Here is a 20,652-nt window from a genome sequence, read left to right as displayed (position 1 = left end):
CTCCTGCTGCTGCTGCCGTCATTAGTCATTAGTCATACTTCTACTGTTATTATACACATATGACTATTGTCACACATGTATACTGTCAGATATTAATACATACTTTCAACATATTGTACCACAGTAGCCAGAACTATAACTATAATATTATTACTTTCATTAATGTTGTTGTAAGCTACTGTCATTACCTGCATCTCTCTCTCTCTCTCTCTCTCTCTGTCTCTCTCTCTCTGTCTCATTGTGTCATATGGATTACTGTTAATTTATTATGTTGATCTGTTCTGTACGACATCTATTGCACGTCTGTCCGTCCTGGAAGAGGGATCCCTCCTCAGTTGCTCTTCCTGAGGTTTCTACTGTTTTTTTCCCCGTTAAAGGGTTTTTTTGGGGAGTTTTTCCTGATCCGCTGTGAGGGTCATAAGGACAGAGGGATGTCGTATGCTGTAAAGCCCTGTGAGGCAAATTGTGATTTGTGATATTGGGCTTTATAAATAAAATTGAACTGAAATTGATGTATGATGTATGTGTACATATACGTCTGTATAACCTTGATCAATTATGTAGTGATATTAATAACAGTTGTTATAGTCTCTATAACAGAAGTAATTTAAGCATAAGTCTAAATAAATGATATAGTCATAATAGCAGCTGTAAACAGATGTCATTCATTATAATAATCTAAATAAGTGATGTGATAATATCAGTAGCAGCTGTAATAGTCTTTAGAACAGATATGATTTAAATAAAAGTGATAATAAGTGCTGTATTCATATCAATAACAGCTGTATTAGTCTCTACAGACCAGATGTACCAGGTGACGTATTTCACTGCTCAACCTCCAGCTCACCGCCAGAGCGACGTGCTGACGTCACAGCTGTACGTCAGTGTGGAGGAATGTGCGGAAACTTCTTGTTCACTTTTCTTTCTGCGCCGATCGTCGAAGAAAAACCCGCAAAAACTGGAAACAAGTGAAGAAAAGTAGCGCAAAGTTTGGACCCGAGGAGCCGGTGAGTTTCCCCGCTGCTCGGTGCTCGGTGTCGGCCCGGCAGAGGAGCTGCTGGGCGGCGGTTAGTCGGAGCGGAGCAGCTGGAAAGTTGTTGGCAGTTTGGAGGAAAATGGAGGCGGTGAGTCGGTGAAGAAGGCGCTGTCCGGGGCTGATCAGGACCATGGCTAACACTCCGACACCGCCGATAGTCTCCAAACACATCAATCCTTCACTTTACTTTAACTTCACCGCCTCAAAAACTCCTCCAACACTTTATATTAACTTTAAATATCTAAATCAAAATGTCGCTGTTTGTAAATGGAGCTCTGCGCTTCCGCAAACTAAGTTTTCTGAGCCTGAAATGGTCGCTGTAAATCACATACAGACTTTATCAGCCACACTTACATTTACATATTTAACTCTGAGTATGTGAACACGTGTTTCTGCAGCTGTGTCACCGTGAGTCAGAGTTTATAAGTAAAATGTCCCGGAGTGATGTTTTAATCCTTTTTTAAACCACGTGTTCATTATCAGACTTTCACTTTTTAATCTTCAACTGACATCAGATTTAAAGAGTCTCAAAGTTTTAACACCTGCTCCGAGATAAAGCGGATTTTTAAAAAAGATATTTAAACAACTTTATTTTTCAATATCTTAACTTTTAGTCTCCTCGTACCAAAGTCCATTCAACTTCCACTATATTTAAGATTTAATCACATAGGCTGTTGTGATCTGGCTCCTGTGAGGGTTTTGTACCTTGTTATATTCTCAGTGAAACATCAGGTCCCTTTTTGTGTCTTTTGACTTTTAGAAACTATCATCATATCTTTTTGTTTCCACTGTAAAACTACAAATCTTTGTCAGACCGCTGACAGCCTCCTCAGCGCAGTGAGTTAAATCTCGTGTTTTTCAAAGGAGGTTTTGAACGTGTTTTTTTCCTCCTTATGGCGCTGTCGACTGAGCTGTGGTGCTGTTTCAAAATGGCCGACAGACACATTCACTGAAAACTGTGTCCTGTCACATACTTACACACACACACATACACACACATATACAAGGTACTTTAGTACAATTTTAATGCACTTGTACTCGAGTGTTTAGGGACTGTTCGTAATTTATGAGGGGGTAGGGCGTGGTGCAAAAGGAGGGAGGCATGTCAAATAAGTTTTTAAGCACTGGGGAGGTTTTTTGGCTCAGGGGAGGGGCATGCAACTTTAGATGGTTGTAATTTGTAATTATTTTAGATTTTTAAAGAAAACATGCAGCCAGGTTTGGAAAGCATGTTTTACTTTGAATATAAAAGAGAAACATGCAAAAAAAAAAAAACTGAAGAAAACATGCCCTCCAAAATAACTAAAAGTGAATACAGATACAAAGAAAATAAACATAAAATAAAATAGAAAACATGCAAAAAAAGAAGAAATGATGAAAAATAAAAAAAGATAACGTGCAAAATAAATAAAGAAAACATGCTCTCCAAAATAAAGACAAATAAATCAAATAAAGAAGGAAAAAAACATGCAAAAAATAATGAAAACGTGTGTTTTACTGTATTACAGCCATAAACTGTAAAAACAGAAATTATTATTGGATTTCAGATTTTGGTCTTTGGACCTTCATGAGTTTCCATCAGAAAAAAACACAACCAGATTAGGAACCCCCTAACTGCACGTGTACACTCAGAACAGATAATATCTGATGGTTATATGTGAAAGAAAATCCTAGAACACTGATGTTTAGGCTCAAGTCACATTAAAATATCATGTGTAGAAGCAGAGATGTGCACGTCTCTGTGTGAGCCCTGAATTTACATTGATCCACAGAGTTTATAATGGTATATTTTAATATGTTTTAATATGTACGACTACAGTTTTCTCTGGGTCAAACCTCAGACTGACTGGACGACTATGTCAGGACTTAAAATCAGACGTTTGCCACTACATCGCCTTTTTATTCTGTGATCATCCTCAGCTTCTCATCCCCGCGGAGGTGAAGAGCTGAACTCAACATGGCCGCTCAGACGGTGTTCTCAGTGGGGATGTATCCTGTCGGTGTGTCTGTGATGGAAGACGTACAGGGTGACATGCCTGGAAACACACTCCCCGCCCCCCAGCTGGTGATGCTGGCCAACGTGGCGGCAGTTACAGCAGCAGAGGGCGGCGGCGGAGACGGCAGCGCTGCAGACGAGAAGGAGATGATGGAGCTGAAGACTGTGGGATGCACCTACTCGGACAGCGAGGAGGAAAACATCATCAGGTCAGGAGTTAGTCTGCTCCCAGTCGTCAGGTCAGGAGTTAGTCTGCTCCCAGTTACAATGAAGGTGTTACGTGTGTGTTAACTCACCTGTGTGTGTGTGTTCAGGTACAGCTATGATAACCAGAACCACAGAGAGGTGTGTATCATCGAGTATCCTGAGTCGCCCGGCCCGCCCATCCAGGCCGTGATCGTAGGGAACCACCTGCAGGAGGAAGAAGAGTGCAATAGGACAGGTCTTGAGCTCTGTCTCCAGCCCTGCCCCCCAGCCGCCACCAAAACACCTGTGGAGGAGGTCCAACGCAAACACGCCCCTGCCCCAGCAGCCGTGCTGGAGAGCTCCAAGAAGAAGAAACCCTTCTACTGTAAGCCATGTCAATTCCAGGCTCAGAACGAGCAGGAGTTTGTTGAACACCTCGGCACTCATGGCGTCAGTAAAATGATGGTGGTGCACCGGGTGGAGGCCAGGAGCAGGACCAGGGCCAAGGAGGCTGAGACAACCGAGTCCCAGGCACCGTCAGGTGGGGAGGCGGAGAATGGTGGGGACGCAGGCACAGCAGTGGCAACGGGTGACATCAAAGGGCTGATCAGGTGTGAACGGTGCGGCTACAACACCAACAGATACGACCATTACATCGCTCACCTGAAGCACCACAGCAGGGAGGGCAGCGACCACAGGTGAGAAACACACAGGTGAACCTGCAGGTAAAGCTTTCTGTGTTAATAATGCTGTGTCCTCTGTAAACCCAGACAAAACCAACTGTACGATACAGGTGTGCAGTATGAAGTATGTCATCAGTGACGTAGTCGGCACAGTCCTCTTCCTGCCGTCCACAGAGAGGCGGGACTTATTTTTATGAAGGGAGACAATATTGAGTTTAATCTTGTGGCCAAATTTGTAACTTGCCGTGAAAGATTAATCATCACCTAACTTATGAGCATTTATACTTGTGTGGTGGTGTGTCTGAGTCAGCCTGCAGTAACACCTCCAAACACTAGTAGGTAGCGGAGGTTTCTGTGAAGTGCAGGGGAGCTGCACGTCAGGCTACGCCATAGGCTCTGTGTCGACATAGAGCCTACAGTGTAGCCTGATGTACGGCGATTTGATGCAGAAGTATAACTCCCGCCTTAGTTGTATTGCTCAGTGATCTGTGCATGATGTCAAAAGCATCCTGTAAATATAAAATGTCTGTTCGTATGTTCTGAGGAGTAAAGAATTGTGTCATCAGTATAGAAATTAACATTAGTTTTATATTTTCCTGGCGTCATCATTTTTATCAACAGTAAATAACAAAGGGCCCAGTACAGACCCCTGTGGAACCCCTTTATTGATCACCAGGAAGGGTGACCTCATCTCACATGCCGTTACAACCCGTTTCCTGTTCCTCAAGTAATTATGGAACCCAGAGGCTAAACAAGTGTTTTGGGTTATTGACTGAATTTTTATGCCTCCGCGCCGTCGACAGCTGTGACCAGAGGCATTCGTTTCAGGTTGTCCATCCATCTGTACGTCCTCCATCCCGTGCCTGTGATTACGATATCTCAATAAGACATCGAAGGAATTTCTTCAAATTTGGCACAAATGTTCACTTGGACTCGAGGATGAACTGATTATATTTTGATGGACACAAGGTCAACGTTGCTTTGACCTTGTGTCCATCTTATTCTCGAGATCACAATATCTCAAGAACAGCTTGAGGGAAATTCTTCAAATTTGGCAAAAATGTTCACTTGGACTGAAGAATAAACAATTTGAATTTCGTGGTCAAAGTTCAGTGTGCACATATGTCACGTTACTCAAACAAAAAGCACTATACTCCTGCCAAAATCTCTATACGCTTCTTCTGTATGTTAGTTATTTAAAAAAAGGAAAATAAAGTGCTGTTAAATATTTATTATTATCGTTAAAAACTGAAAATTAGAGCGATAGTTTATAGTAGATTATGATGGAATTTATATGACCCTGTCCTTCAAACTGAAAATGACAATGAGAAAGTTTGAAGTAACCTGATGGATCTGCTTTGTGTCTCTGCAGGGTGTTTAAGTGCACTCTGTGTCCGTACACCACCGTCAGTCAGTACCACTGGAGGAAACACCTGAGGAATCACTTCCCCAGCAAACTGCACACTTGCAACGAGTGCTCCTACTTCTCTGACCGCAAGAGCAACTACATCCAACACATCAGGACACACACAGGTGGGACAAACTTCAATCTGTGTCTGTCTGTCGATAAAAATCTAAAACTAGACAGGGTTTAAAGTCTTGATCCAGATGATGACACCTACATAATGTTCCCTATGTTGTACAGGTGTCCGTCCTTTCCAGTGTCCGTACTGTGACTACTCCAGCTCTCAGAAGACCCACCTGACCCGACACATGAGAACTCACTCAGGTCAGTCGTCCACTCTGAACTCTGTCACACGTCTGTTAGCAGAGGAAAACTTGAGATACTCGGAGATACAACAGACAGTAAACTAGCAGCAGAGTATTTTTACTGTCTGTAGAAACAGGATTTATTCTTCTCGTGTCTCTGACTGTCAACATGTTTGTGTTTGTTCTCACTGAAGCCATCGATGTCGGATCAACATGGTAAAGTGATGTGCAGTAGAAGTACAAGCTGTGATGTGCCCTCCTGTGTTGTGTTGTACCCGTCTGACACTGAAGCAGCTCCGTCTGGAAACACAAAGTGTGTGAACGCTGTTTGACACAGGAAGTGTTTCCAGGCTGATCTGTTCCAGTGCGGGCGTGAAATTTCCTGCATGACCTGTCCTGTTTGATAAGAGACCACCTGCTGCATGAAACCCATCTTACCTGTCTCATCTGTCATTGCTGCAGTATTGACTCTGTCCTTCGTGTGTGCAGGTGAGCGCCCCTTCAAGTGTGAGAGTTGTAACTACCTGGCAGCCAATCAGCATGAGGTGACCCGCCACGCCCGGCAGGTCCACAATGGCCCCAAACCTCTGTCCTGCCCCTACTGCGAGTACAAGACTGCCGACCGCAGCAACTTCAAGAAGCATGTCGAACTCCACCTCAATCCTCGCCAGTTTCTCTGCCCTCTCTGCAAGTACGCCGCCTCCAAGAAATGCAACCTGCAGTACCACCTCAAGTCCAGGCACGCCGGCTGCAACGTCCCCGTGGACATCTCCAAGGTCAAACTGCGCATCAAGAAGCCCGGTCTCGATGGCACAGAGGAAAACACAGACCCCAGAGCAACCAAGTTTGACAACTCATCCAGCATGGAGGAGGAATTTGACATGGACGAGGATGCTGCGGACGAGGATGAGGGTGCGAACTCGAGTCCCATCAATCTGTCAATCAGAGAGAGCAGCCAGCCTGATGCCGCCCAACCAGTGCAGAGTGAAGCACCTGACAAGACGCAGAAGAAATCCACCATCACTGCAGAGAAAGAGAAAGTACAAAAAACAAAGGAGAAGGCGGAGCCAGAGAAAAAGGTCACAAGCAGGCAGAGGAGGAGCGAGAAGGTCAATGAGAGTCCTCCAGAGAAGGAGCCAACAACAGTCGCTGTAAACACAGACAACAAGATGAAGAGACGAGTCAGGAAACTGCCAGCAGAAAAAACAGCCCAGAACCAGGAGGCAGTGACGAACTCAGAAAAATCCCAAACGAGGACAGACAAGTCTGATCAGAGACCTGAGGAGGAGAGAGTTGTGAGACAGGAAGTGGAGAAGGTAGGAGAAAAGTTAAAGGTTGACAAGGAGAAAGAAGATCAGAAGAATGAAGGCAGTGTGAAGGAGAACAAAAGTCTCAACAAGCCAAAGAGGTCCCCGTCAAAGAAATCTGAGAAAACAACAGAACATGTCAAAGATGCTCCGCAGAAGGTGGACAGTCCCGAGAAGACTCAGAAGGAGAAGGTGGTCAGAGAAAAGGCTGCGAAGAGGAAAGCTGTGGAGGCTCTCGATCTGTCCAAAAAGTCCTCATCTGAGACTCCGCCCAAAGCCAGACGGCTGAAATCCAGTGCTGCCGAGAAGCTGCAGGAGAAGCCTGTTGTAGAAGGCACGAAGAAGACTAATGAAGCCCCTCCTACTCCACAGAGGTCCAACAGGACGACTCCAGTGAGGCAGAAGAAGAACAGGAGCACCAGTAAGAAAGCTTCAGGCCTTCAGCAGACTGTGGAACCTGAGAAAGACAAGCAGACTTCAGTCGTCTGTCCGACCACAGATGCTCTGGAAGCATCCGCTCAGCCAGACACCACGACACCAACCACGCCATCTGACGACCACCCGACAGGAAACAGCTTTGCAGCGAGCAAAGCCTCTGCTGATGAAACCACTCAAACAGACAAGACTTTGGACAAACCCTCAGAGAAGATGGAGGTTTCACCCTCCTGCAGCTCAGGTGAGGAAACGCCCTCTCCAGCCGCAGACCGCCCCGCTCCGACGTTCCTCAAACCGACATCACCGCCGCCTCTGGTGCTCCCAGGCCAGCGAAGCAAATCTGCTGATCCAGAGGACGATGAGGGCATCCACAGCAGCCACGAAGGAGGAAGTGACATCAGCGACAGCGCCTCTGAGGGCAGCGATGACTCTGGCCTCAATGGCAACGGCGCTGGCTCGGGCAAGATGGCCAATGACCCCGAAACACCCACTGACGAGATCCCAACACCGACAGAGCTGAAGAGTCACCTGTGCATCTTCTGCGACCGTACGTTCCCTCTGGAGGTGGAATACCGGCGCCACCTGAACCGCCACCTCGTCAACGTCTATTACATGGACAACATTGCCAAAGCACATAAGTGAGACTCTGCATCCATGGCAACAGGCGTAGACGTGTCATCATTTGAAACTTTGGATTCTGGTGCTCTGAAACAAAACTGAGCGGACAGGAAACACCAGTTTGTCCCAGTTAGCTGGACGTTATTAACCCTTTGTCACATGGTTATAAATATTAACACACAGACTGCTCATATAAACTCACTGTAGGTCTGGTGGGAGGAGTCTACGCAGCCGCGCTCTGTTTAACATGGTCAACCCTCCTCTGATGAGACATTCTGGTGAGTTCTATTTTACATTTAAAAACTGTCTGTCGTCACGCTGCCACCTGGTGTCCATCCAGAGAACGGTTCGCACAGAGGCCTCAGGTCGGTGCAGGGTCATGTCGGGGGATTGGAGCCCTGCGTACCGCCTGACAGACATTAGAGCTCAGAGAGGAGTCACTAAATGTCAAGATGAACTTTGATTCTACACACATTGTATTTGTTTAAGCTTAGGGACTGTTCTGTATTTGTCAGAAGAGGGGTGTGACTGCAGTGTGACCCTCCCTGAAGCTGCCTCCAACATGAATGAGTTAAAAAGGAGTTTAAAAAAAAAAAGGCCTCAGTTTTTCACTCTTGTGTAAACAGTTTATTTTTGGCCAAATTTTAAATGAGACGCAGCCTAACGGGATTTTGATGAACCGTCAAAATTTTAAGATCAGATTTGGTTTGGTTATTTTCGGACCAAAAAAATCCAATAATAATTTCTGTTTTAACGGCTTCTGGCTGATAAATGTTGGAATTTTGGTGATTTTTAAAGAAAACATGCTTGTTTCTTTTATTTTTAGATTTTGAAAGGCATGTTTTATTTTTTCATGTTTTCTTATTGTTCTTTTTTTATATATATATTTTCCATATTTTCTGTTTTGTTTTATTTCCTTATTTTTCTTTTTTATCTTTATTTGTATTTATTTTGAAAGACATTTTTTTGCAAGTTTTCTTTAAAAATCATAAAAATAAATGAAAATACAGACATGTAAAGCTGATGCCCCTCCCAAGCCAAAAATTAAAACAAGTCCATCCCCAGTGTTTTTTTTTTATTATTATTATTATTATTATTTGAAATTCTTTGACACGCCCCCTTTTTTTGCACCACTGCACCTTCACCTCATAAATAAAGAACAGTCCCTGAGGTGGAGGATTTTCTTAATGACATCAGATCATGTTTCATCTGCAGCAGCTTCACTAGTTTCCATCGTCTCTACAAATGAGTTTGGATCATTTCAGAAATCAGACTTTTGTCTTTCAGTGATTGATGTTGGGATGACAGTTGCCATGGTAACATCTGTCTGTTACACACCGCTGGGCTCGCTGTAATATTCTGTATGTAGCTGAGTTTTGTGTCTATGATAAAGTGGATTTTTTCATTTTTAAAAACATGGAGTGCCTTTGACAATCAACTCTGTACAGTCACTTTGAACTTTTCTTCTTCTTTGTATTCTGTTTTTAGACGGACGGTTCAAGTCTGATTTTTTTCTCACCACACACTGTTTTTTCTTTAACTTGTGAATATTTGTCATCTTTTTATGAAACAGGGACACTGAACTAAACTGAGCTCTGATTGGTTAAAGAAAATCACACCGCTTATTGTCGTATATCAGAGATTATTATATGTTGTGTGTTCCACGTGTAGAAACATCCTGAGTCTGAACTTCACCTGAACCTGCTCTGAAGAGACGCTCCCCTGTAAATAACTCAGTGCAATATTCCTTTAGTCGAGAAGCCAAAGTCAACGCCGAGCTCTTCTGTACATGTTTAACTTCCTGTCGTCACTGATCTCTGATCTGTTTCTAACACGTGAAAGTTTGAAATGACGGAAACAAACATTGTTAGTTCAGATCCTGATGAAGTTTAACGTGACGAGACTTCTTCAGTTGTAAATGTTTTATTCTCATCACAGTGACACGTGGAGGCGGCCGCCCTCTGTCCTCTGTGTGTGATATCAAACTGTATATTCATGTTTCTGTAAATGGCCGTCACATTAAAGGATAAACTGGTGTTAACTTCCTGTCATCACATTATTCTCACTCATCCATCCATCATGTTAAAGATTAATTGATTCATCATGTTCTCAAACATCCCGAAGTTTACTGATCATGTCAAACTATTTCAGCTCCGAAACCAACTTTGAATTTAACAAATATCATCTCTCCATAAACATTAAAACTCCACAACAGGAGCTGTCAGTTATTAATGAAGATAAAATAACACCATCTTTATCCTATAAGCTGAATAAAAGACTTCCTGTTGTCGATATTAACAGGATGAGAAAATTCTTCCTCTGACTGAACTGATGGAAACATTAATAAGAATCTCTCATATTAATAACTGTTCATAATGTAACTGTCTGTTTAACTCTGAGGTTTGATTCATCGACACATTCAGTTTAATCTTCATCATATTTTATCTGCTTTTTTTTAAATAAAGATTTTTAAACTCAGTGAGGTTGTTTTTGTTTCTGTGTTATTGAAAAAATCCAGAACTCAAATTTAAAAAACAACAAACACAAGCAGAGACTGATATATAACCACAGAAGACGTAGACGTGCACAAAAACATGCACATTAGTTTTCTCAGCAGGATGTGTACTGCCCCCTTGTGGCACAGCGTACAAACATATAAACCAGTCTTTACAAAAGAAACTAAAACACATTTATAATGAAGCGCTGCACAAACAATCCAAATATTATTGACATCATGATCCGACTGAGTCAAAGATCCAGAACACAGGAAGTGACAACCCCTCAAGAGTGACATCACGATTATTACATCCATTAAGTCCTTTGCCGCAGACTGAGTTCATAAATCCAGTCTGATGCTGAAATGAGAGCGCTGATGTTTGAAGAAACTGAGCGTTTTATTTCTACGTGAATTAATGAATCACACGTTCACTCTGCTCGGCGCTCTGCTGCTCTGAGTGTGTGGTGCTCTGAATAACTGAACAGGACACTCCCAACAACGCTCCCATTTGAGCCAGAAAAAGCTCCAGTACTCAGGGCGAGTATTTCCAAACGCACCCTAAAAGTTTCTCCAGCGCAGAAGAACGTCCTCTGCAGTGTGAACAATCATCACCATGGAAACCACAGCGTCCCTCAGTCTGCAGGTGCTGGAGTTCATTTCTTCTTCTTTTTCTTCTTTACCTGCAGCCTCTCTGCGCTGCGGGCTGACAGTCCTCCGTCCACCAGCCCCTCAGGTTTCATGGGTTTGTAGGCGGCGGACTTTTTGATGCGTTCTCCTTTCAGGGACACGATGTGAGGAAGAAGAGGCGGCGTCCTCAGACTGAAACCTGCCGCCGCTGGGCCGTGAACCCTCAACACCACCTGATCATCTGCTGGCGCCGTCACCGCCACCCAACCTGAGGACAGACAGACAGACAGAAACAGAGAGACAGACAGCAGCTCCTGTTAGTTCCAGGACGACTGTGTTATTTATGTATTTATAATGTTTGTTTATAAAAATATTGATGCGAAGTTTCATCAGAATTCTGTGATGAGTGATGTCATGTTTGCATCATCAGCTCTGCAACATCATCTGTTGTCACGGTGACACTCAGCTGATACATGTCAGGTGTTGTTTACCTGCAGACGACAGCTTGACGTCAGCGGCGGCCTCCAGGTAACCTCGACCCTCCAATCTGAACTCCTGAGGAACCAACGCTGGGAACTGCTTCATACGCTCCGACCCTCCCTGAGGAACCTGAACGCAGCACACACACACACACACACACACACACACACACACACACACACACATCAGCATGATGTCATAGAGACAGCTGACTGTCATCAGGTGACCTCAGGATTTGTCTGTCGTTTCTCCAGCCCACTTTAGATGAAACCACGCCCACTGCCGTATGACAAAAGCAGGCTGCCACATGTTGAGGCCCAACGGTCACCTGGCTCACTTGGCGCTCTGTGAAACGACGCAGGTTGAGCTCATCAGAGGCTTTTAACCCGAGGAACTCTCCCCCCTCTCGTCCTCACAGGCAGGACTTTGGGTTTCGACGCCTCTCTGTTTATCTGTTGTTTCAAACAGTCGCTGGTTGAACTCGAGTTTTCAACCAGCTCCGTCACTGCAGTGTGTGCAGACGAAAGGCGCGGCGAGCGTCCTCAGGACTTTCCCCGCACACACTGTGACGACACAGAGCTGTTAACAATCAGCAAAGTTTCCCTTTAACTATCCGTATTGTTATTTTCCTAGAGACGGACCTTCAGTGGTCGGACCAACATCCTGACTCCCTGCCCACTCAGCAAAGTGGGCGTGGTTTCATCTAAAGTGTGATGGTAAAACTTTAAACGTCCTCAGGACAGGTGTGTCTCACCCCCAACAGGACGTGTCCCGCATGTTTCTCATAGATGCTGTCGGCTTTCTCCAAACTGGTGATGTGAACTGGGACACGACTGGAGGCCACCACCGAGAACCAGCACGACTTCCCCCCCTGTGGACACCAGATCAATGATAACCGATCAATAACAGCTGATCAGTAACAGCTGTGTTTTAAGAAAACAAACTTACATTTATATTAATATTAAATAAATAAAAAATTACATTAATTTTTTCAGCCTGGAAATAAATTAATAAATAATATTAAATAATAAAACAATAAATTTTAAATACGTCGTAAAGACACAACAGCTGACGACAAACACTGGGACACAGATTAGAAACACAAAGAGGAAATAACATAAATAATGTATTATTATGTATTATGATTATTATTATTATGTTGTTGTTGTCATTAGTGTAGTGACCTGCAGGAAGTCGATCCTGGCCAGAGCTCCCACAAACAGACTCATACTGGGCTTCAACACAAACGTCCGGGGGACCACGGCCTGAGAGGGAACCACTGACATCACTTCCTGTTCTGTCAACAGGCCGAGGATCTGAGAGACAGACAGAGAGACGGGGGGAGGGACAAACATGAGAGCTGACAGTTGATTGGCCGTTGAGGTGGTCTGACATCATCACAGTAACAGTCTCAGAGTCTCACATCGTGTTCCTTGATGATTCCCGGAGTGTCGAACAGCCAGTGAGCGTCTTTCAGCTCGTTGAAGGTGAACTCATCAGCTGACCTGCCAGGAGCTGGAAGGTCACACAGAGGTCAAAGGTCACACAGAGGTCAAAGACAGAAACATTAACAGGACATCGCTGAGCTCCATGTCAGACTCTTTCCTGCTGACTAACACCTGCTGTCTGTAACACACTGACTGTGGACAAATAAATCTGAACTGTCCCTTTAAGAGAAAAAACTTCCTAATAAAAATATATTTTAAGCAATAAATTAAAAATATGCTAATGAGCCTCATCTCCCTGATGACATCAGAGATCATTCATCCAATCAGATGTCCCTCTCAGTGTCCTCACCTGTCGTCATGTCTCCGTCATCATTTTCTCCAAAAGCCAAACTGTCGGGATCAAACTCGATCTCATCGTCTCTGGATCTGATGTCAGACCGGAACGTCCTGCCAACACGACCTGGACAGGTGGACAGATGGACAGATGAACAGATGGACAGGTGGACAGATGGACAGATGAACAGATGGACAGATGGACAGAGAGACAGGTGAGGTTAAGATTCATTGATGGTTTCAAATTAATGTCATCAAACCGCCCCTTCGTCTCCCCCATCTCACCCACGAGGTATCCCTGCTTGCTGAAGTGTCTCAGTGTCTTCCGCTCGTCCTCTGACAGCTCGCTCTCCGTCTGTCTCGACGTGGCGTTCAGGCGCTCCTGCCTCTTGAACATCCTGTACGGAGTCGGGTTGATGATGGGAAACTTCAGCAGGTTCAGAGTCGTCCCTGAACGCACCGCAGCAGGAGAAACCACAGAGAGGCGTTCAGGTGACCCAAAGAGGAAACATCATGATTACATAACTGTGTGTACAGACTTTATTTCCCATCATGCTCCCAGAGCATGATGGGAAATAAATGGCGTGTGTGTGTGTGTGTGTGTTCACCGGGCCACGGCGATATGGTGGCCTTGTGGATGACATCAGAGGCTTTGGACTTGCAGTAGTCGGACTCCAGCAGCGTGTTGAAGAGCGTCGACTTGCCAGCGTTGGCGCTGCCCACCAGGTACACGTCACCTTTGTACTTCCAGGAGCGCTGCAGGCTGGAGATCAGATACTCGACGCCATACCCGGTCTTGGCGCTGATCAGGTGGACGTCGGTCACCTGACTACCGAAGCCGGCGTCCTGGCAGTACTGGGAGAGCTGGCGTTTGATTCGCTGCAGGTAGTTGGGCGAGTCTCCGGGCAGGAGGTCGATCTTGTTGCCGAGGACAACGATGTGTTTGTTGGTCCCCACCAGCTCGGGCAGGTCGGGGACGATGGAGTCGGGGACGTCCAGCAGATCGACAATGAGCAGCACCAGAGCCTTGAGGGGGCAGAGCTGCTTCACCACGGCGCGGTACTGCTCAGAGGACATCTGGAGGTTCAGGGCCTTGTGGTGGTGCGTCAGCAGGTGGCAGCGCTGACACGTGGCACTGCTCAGACGCTCCTCCTGCAGCAGCACCTTGTACTTCTCACTGGGCAGGTATCCAGGGACGGCGGCGTCGGTGCAGTGCAGGATGGCGCCGCAGCCGGAGCAGCAGGTGTCACTCACTGGCTCATCAACATCCGGGGTGCCGTAGACTTTATGCTCACCTTTACCTGCCGCCTTCTTCTTCTTCTTCTTCTTCTTTGCTACGACTACACTCTCGTCCAGCGGGAAGTCCACGTCGTGAAACTGGATGAGAGAGTCAGGCTCCGCCTCCCGCTGGGACACGCCCTTCAACACCTGCAGCTGCCGCTCCAGAGACCTCAGGTTTCTCTGAGGAGGAGGAGGAGCAGCGGGAGGACCAGGAGGAGGAGCAGAGGAGGAGGAGAGGCTCAGCTGATGGAGGAAGTCTTTCTCCTCCTGATGGTGGTCCTCCTCTGGATCTGAGCGCAGCAGGAGAGAAGAAGAAGAATCAGAACCACAGAAGAAGAAGACTTCCTCTGAGAGGTGGACGAACAGCTGAGTCTCAGTTCAGAGCTGCAGATGTTGAAGGCGGCGTCACATCAGCGAGACCACGGCCGCCTCACGTCTAAGGCTCCTTCAGGTGCAGCAGAGAAATGCAGCCTTCTGTCCCAGAATCTGGAGGATGAACTGCACTCTGGTGATTATTAAATATTAAGTTAACTAGCTAACGGCTAGCTGTTGTTAACATTAGCTCAAAGCACACAGCTTAGCTAATCTGAATTTAATAGGTTCACGTGAAAACGCTCCATCAGCCTGAAATACATCAGACATCAAGAATTAAATTATAAATATATATAACACCAGTCTGTGGGTCCATGACTCAGGGCTAACTGACCGACTGACTGACTCCTTCTTTCATCAAGCACAGCTGGTTGCTAGGTAACAGGAACGCCAGCGGGTCGGGGTGAGAACAACTGGTGACACAACCAGGAAATCCTCCGCTGACCAGACTGTCACATTTCAAACACTGTTCAGTTTGGCTGATGCGTCTTCAGAGGACGTGGCCGATGTCGACCATGAAGGTCGCGACCTTCAGAGGCTGCGGCGCCTGAACTGAGACACAGCTGACGTCTACGACTCATCATCACAGTCAACACTCAGCTCGACAGCTGCAGCGACACACGGGTTTTAATGTACTGAGATATGAAAGTTGACGGTTTCACATCTGCTTGTGTACGATACTGGAAACAAAAAATGCAGCTGGACGTTGAGTCGCTCCTTTAAATTATTTGAGTTATTTTCTAAGTTTTGACTTTTTACACAAACTTTATTAACAAAATGTTTCAAGTTTCAGTTTCAGCAATAAAACATTTGTTCAACCAACAATATTTCTAATAACAATATAAATCATGTGATATTCTGTGAGACAGTTAAACCATGAACATCTCACACTGTGTGAACCAGTTACCAGTTCACCTGTAGAATCTTCCAAACAGGTGTTTCACTGTCTTTTGTTGCTCCTGTCTCAACGTGATCATAACATGTTGTAGAATTAATGTGTTTACAAAATAAACAATATAGTGAAATATCAGTTAAAACATTAAGATCCTGTATTTGAACTGTGTGACACTGAATAAAGGTCAAAACAGGATTTTTTAAAGTATATATATATATATATATATATATATATATATATATACTTTTTTTTTTTTTTTTAAGTTTTTCAATTTAGCATGAACAACGTGTTGCCTCCAAAACAAAGAAACAATCATCTGACTGTATAATGACAAACACTCTGTGTGTGTGTTCCACGTTTTTCTCCTCACTGACTTGGTCAATCCATGTGAAATTTGGCACAGTGGTAGAGGGTCATGGGAGGATGCCAATGAAGCAATATTACATCAATTGGCCAAAGGGGGGCGCTATAGCAACCCATTGAAATGTCAAACTGTGAATGTGCATATCTCATGCCCCGTATGTCGTAGAGACATGAAACTTTGCACAGAGATGCCTCTCCTCATGAGGAACACATTTGCCTCAAGAACCCATAACTTCCGCTTATATAGATTTTCCACCATTTTGAATTTTTTGAAAAACACTTCAAATGGATCTCTTCCTAGGAAGTTTGAGCGATCTGCATGAAACTGGGTGAACATAATCTAGGGACCAATATCTAAAGTTCCCTCTTGGCAAAAGTTGGAAAACTTACTAAAACTGAGCTTCTATAAGGCAATGAATATTGCGGAGGGCGTGGCTCATCACATAAAGGTGTATAACATCTCAAGGGTTTCACCCATCACCACGCAACTTTGTAGGCATATGACCACACATAATCTGAGGGGACCCCTCCATTATTGACCCCATCAAACAAAATGGGGGCGCTAGAGAGCTCATTTCTTATCTAGGCCTAACCGCCATATGGATTTTTACTAAACTTGGTAGATATGTAGAACAGGACGCCTCAAGGTGACTGGAGAAATTTAACTCTAATTGGCAACTGGGTGGCGCTATAACAACAGAAAAATGCTTCAAAATGGCTAAAATGCGACCGATCGCTGTGGCTCCCCCTGTGGACCAATGTTGGTGTTGTTTTCTAATGTTTGGTATGACTAAGTCATGGTATGGTATGCTGCTGCAACAAGGGCTAGCTGCACCTTTCCCATGTGAACTACCAGTGCGCCCCACTTTTAAGTCAATACAACATGTAAACACTTTAACTATCTGCCTTTCAACGTGCTGCCTCAACTACTAATGTACAGTTTTAGCCCACTAACTATCCCACTATTGGCAATGGTACTACTGTACTTTCAATAAAGCAATCGTACTATCAACTTCACAAACACTCTGTCTGAATACATTGCTCTTCTTAATGGGTTCATATTTAATCTGCAGTTTCTATGACCTGTATCCCAAACACACACCATGTGAAACTGCACGTGGGCAGCTGTGCACTCAGTGGACTAATTATTGTTATTGTGTGACCAGCAGCTGTAACTGATGGGTCAGTGTGTCAGCTTCCTGTCAGTGATCAAAGGCCGATCAATCAATCACCCATCACTGTTGTTAATAAACAATGTGGTATTTGTAGTCCCTGCAGCTGTCCTGAGTTCCGGTGTCTCACCTGTACACTCCACGAACACGAACCTCTCCTCCAGCTGAGGGTCCACGGTGCAGCTCGGCTCCCTCCTCCCGGCTCTGCTGCTCAGCTGCCGGGTCAGACACCGAGCGGACACTGCGGCGGGGACACGGCGGGCCGGAGGACGGAGCCCGGTCCATCCGGTCCATCCGGTCCATCCGGTCCTCCCGGCCCGGAGGACACCGACCCGGAACACCGTCCACATGTCTAACACCTCCGACTGCACCTGAACACACCGCGCTCACCTTGGAGCTCCACACGCACGAGACCGCTCTGACACTCCATGCGCTGCTGCCACACAACTTCCTGAACGGATGTGACGTAAACTCGTAGTTTATTTAACATCCGTTAAAAAAATATATTTTCACAATTAAAACAAATGTCTCAAACACGCAAGTGACGTCAGAAGGTCACACACGATCAGTTATTAAATAAATTAATTTAAACATCGTGACGTCGCAAAGTTTAAGCCGTCTGAGGAGGTGATGACGTCATGAGGTCTCACTCTGCGGCTGCTTCAGAAAACAAAACTACAAAAACTGTTTATAAAGATTTACTGCGATGAAATAAACAGACACATGAAGATAATCTATACAGGTGTGTGTGTGTGTGTGTGTGTGTGTGTGTGTGTTCAGAGGCTCCTCCTGTCTCTAACAGTCTGAAACATTCATCTGTCAGCTGTTCACTCTCTGCTCACGTGCACAGGTCGTGTCAGAGTTAATTTACCTGCTGCACCAATCACAGCCTCCTCCATCAGTCTGTGAAACTGAGCAGCATCAGAGGACACCTGTCTTTACCTGAAGGACACCTGTCTCTCCTGTGTGTCCCTGGACTCTGTCTCACCTGGTTATATCCACCTGGCCTGTGACGTCATGTCTCCATGACAGTGTGAGTGTTATTTCAGTATCATATTATTATAACAGCTGGTGTTGCCGTGTGTCACGTGTGTAATGACAGCGCTCTGGCCTCGTGGTAGTTTGACGTCACACTATATGGTGATGCTGTTTGTGACCATTGTGTGTGTGTGAACCCTGGTGACGTCATTCCTGTTCATTAGTCAGTGAACACTGAGGGAGCCTCCTGCACCTCCTCAGCCCTCTGAGTCCACAGCAACAGTGTTACATCATCAACAGTTTACTCCTTGTTGACACTCTCCTTCAGTAATGAGGGAAATATTCTCCTCATCTCTTCATCTGTCATGATTCTTCTGGGGTTTTAATTACCAGTATGTTTTTATTGTTTCCTTGAGAACGAAAGATAAAAACGGACCCACACCTGAACACACCTGTACACACCTGAACACACCTGAACACACCTGTACATATAATGACACATCACAAGAAGTTCATTACAGAACACATTATTCATAAACATAAAATAAACTAAAAGTAAAAAATAAAAATTACTATTACCAATAATAATAATAATGATAATAATAATAATGAGTAAACAAAGTACAGTCACACAACAGGTTCTCAGTATCTCTGTGATCACACCTCAGCTTCAGTCACCTGCACAGGATGAATACAGTGCACCTACTGTGTGACTGAGGCCTCTTCAAGGCACATTTATGTATTACCTTTAGTGTAAATATAAATACAGGAACAAATAAACACATATATATATATAAATGCATACACACATACAGCGATCAGCCAAAACATTAAACCACTGACAGGTGAAGTGAACAACACTCATCATCTTGTTACAGTCCAATGTTCATTCATGTGGACGCCACCTGACAGGCTCCACCCACCTGATCATGGCAGCAGCACTCCCCAGGAGCTGTGGCCCCCAGCAGGACAATGCTCCATGCTACACCACAAAAACTGCTCAGGAATGGTCCGAGGAACGTGGCGAGACCTCAAGGTGTCGACCTGACCTCCACAGTCCCCAAATCCTGATCTGATCAAAGATCTGTGGGACGTGCTGGTGCTGACATCAGTAAGTGCTGCTGCCATGAGGGGGTTTATTTTGGTTTATTTTGTCTGCACTGGTGTTCAGGTGGGTGGAGCACATCAGGTAGCATCTACATGAACACCAGGACCAAATGTTTCCCAACAGAACTTTGGACTGTAACAAGATGATCGATGTTGTTCACTTCACCTGTCAGTGGGTTAATGTTTTGGCTGATCGCTGCATACACACACACACACACACACACACACACACACACACACACAAACATGTATTTAGAAAGATTTAAAAGACAGAATATAATTAACAAAAGATAAACCTGGTACAAATAAAACAAAATTAAATATTATATAAAATCAAACAAAGGCTGCAGCAGAACTATTCAGGAGACAAAATGTGTGAACTGGATTTATCACCATCAACATCTGTCCTGTTCTCACCAGACAACCTGCAGAGACTCAACATCCATAACACCATCACCACCACCAACACCATTCATTCATTCATTCATTCATTCATTCATTCATCATCACTGAGGTCACATGCTTAGTATTCAGTAAACCAACAGTTCTTTTATAATGTGAAAGTATTTTTATGTTTTATGAGTGTGTTGGCCTTTGACAGGGGAGCGAGGAGGAGGAGGAGGAGGCGTGTCAGATAATGTCTTAAAGCACTGGGGAGGGACTTCTGTTTTTTATTTGGCTCAGCTCAACATTTTAACTGTTATTATAGATTTTGTTTTTATTTCACCACTGAATTGTAAAGAAAACTTTAAGAACAGAAAATTATCATTTGATTTCCAACGGTCCATTTTTGACACATCACGTGCAACAAAAACACACCTTCCAAAATAAAGAAAATAAGAGAAAAAGGAAAAAAATAATACAAAAATTAAAAAAGGAATAAAAGGAAAATAAAAAACAACAAGAAAAAAAAGAAAAAGACAAAAAATACAGAAAAAAGAAAAATAGAAAACATGCGGTCCAAAATAAAGAAAAATAAAGTAAGTAAAAAAGAAAGAATAAAAATAAAATAAAAAGGCATGTTTTATTAATTGCCTAAATTACATCATTTATCAGCCAGAAACTGTAAAAACAGGAAATTAATTTACTGAAATTTATTTTATAGTTCTGTTTAACATCAGTTGCTAT

General features: G+C 44.4%; 2 protein-coding genes across 3 annotated transcripts; one reads left to right on the top strand and one right to left on the bottom strand.

Moving 5' to 3' along the window:
* The first annotated feature begins 867 nt into the window (after positions 1-867).
* On the top strand, positions 868-8,135 carry rest (RE1-silencing transcription factor). 2 transcript variants are annotated; one of them, XM_033646527.2, is made up of 6 exons: positions 868-1,007; positions 2,957-3,241; positions 3,347-3,916; positions 5,274-5,434; positions 5,547-5,630; positions 6,101-8,135. In XM_033646527.2, exons 2-6 carry the CDS (start codon positions 2,994-2,996, stop codon positions 7,993-7,995), a joined length of 2,958 nt encoding a protein of 985 aa, XP_033502418.1. In that variant the 5' UTR covers positions 868-1,007; positions 2,957-2,993; the 3' UTR covers positions 7,996-8,135. The 2 variants fall into 2 exon arrangements, with proteins under 2 accessions (XP_033502418.1, XP_033502590.1); XM_033646699.2 differs by having other exon boundaries at positions 987-1,124.
* Positions 8,136-9,878: 1,743 nt separating this feature from the next.
* noa1 (nitric oxide associated 1) lies at positions 9,879-17,901 on the bottom strand. Its single transcript, XM_033646827.2, has 9 exons — positions 17,570-17,901; positions 13,965-14,927; positions 13,642-13,806; positions 13,373-13,483; positions 12,999-13,090; positions 12,760-12,891; positions 12,330-12,446; positions 11,587-11,704; positions 9,879-11,363 (listed from the first exon to the last, which is right to left on the bottom strand). Exons 1-9 carry the CDS (start codon positions 17,787-17,789, stop codon positions 11,122-11,124), a joined length of 2,160 nt encoding a protein of 719 aa, XP_033502718.2. The 5' UTR covers positions 17,790-17,901; the 3' UTR covers positions 9,879-11,121.
* Between the last annotated feature and the right edge of the window lie 2,751 nt (positions 17,902-20,652).

Source organism: Epinephelus lanceolatus, chromosome 7 (genome assembly GCF_041903045.1).
Source record: "Epinephelus lanceolatus isolate andai-2023 chromosome 7, ASM4190304v1, whole genome shotgun sequence".
NCBI lineage: Eukaryota > Metazoa > Chordata > Actinopteri > Perciformes > Serranidae > Epinephelus > Epinephelus lanceolatus.
Note: the sequence above shows the minus strand (reverse complement) of the source record. Positions and strands in the feature narration are given on the sequence as shown.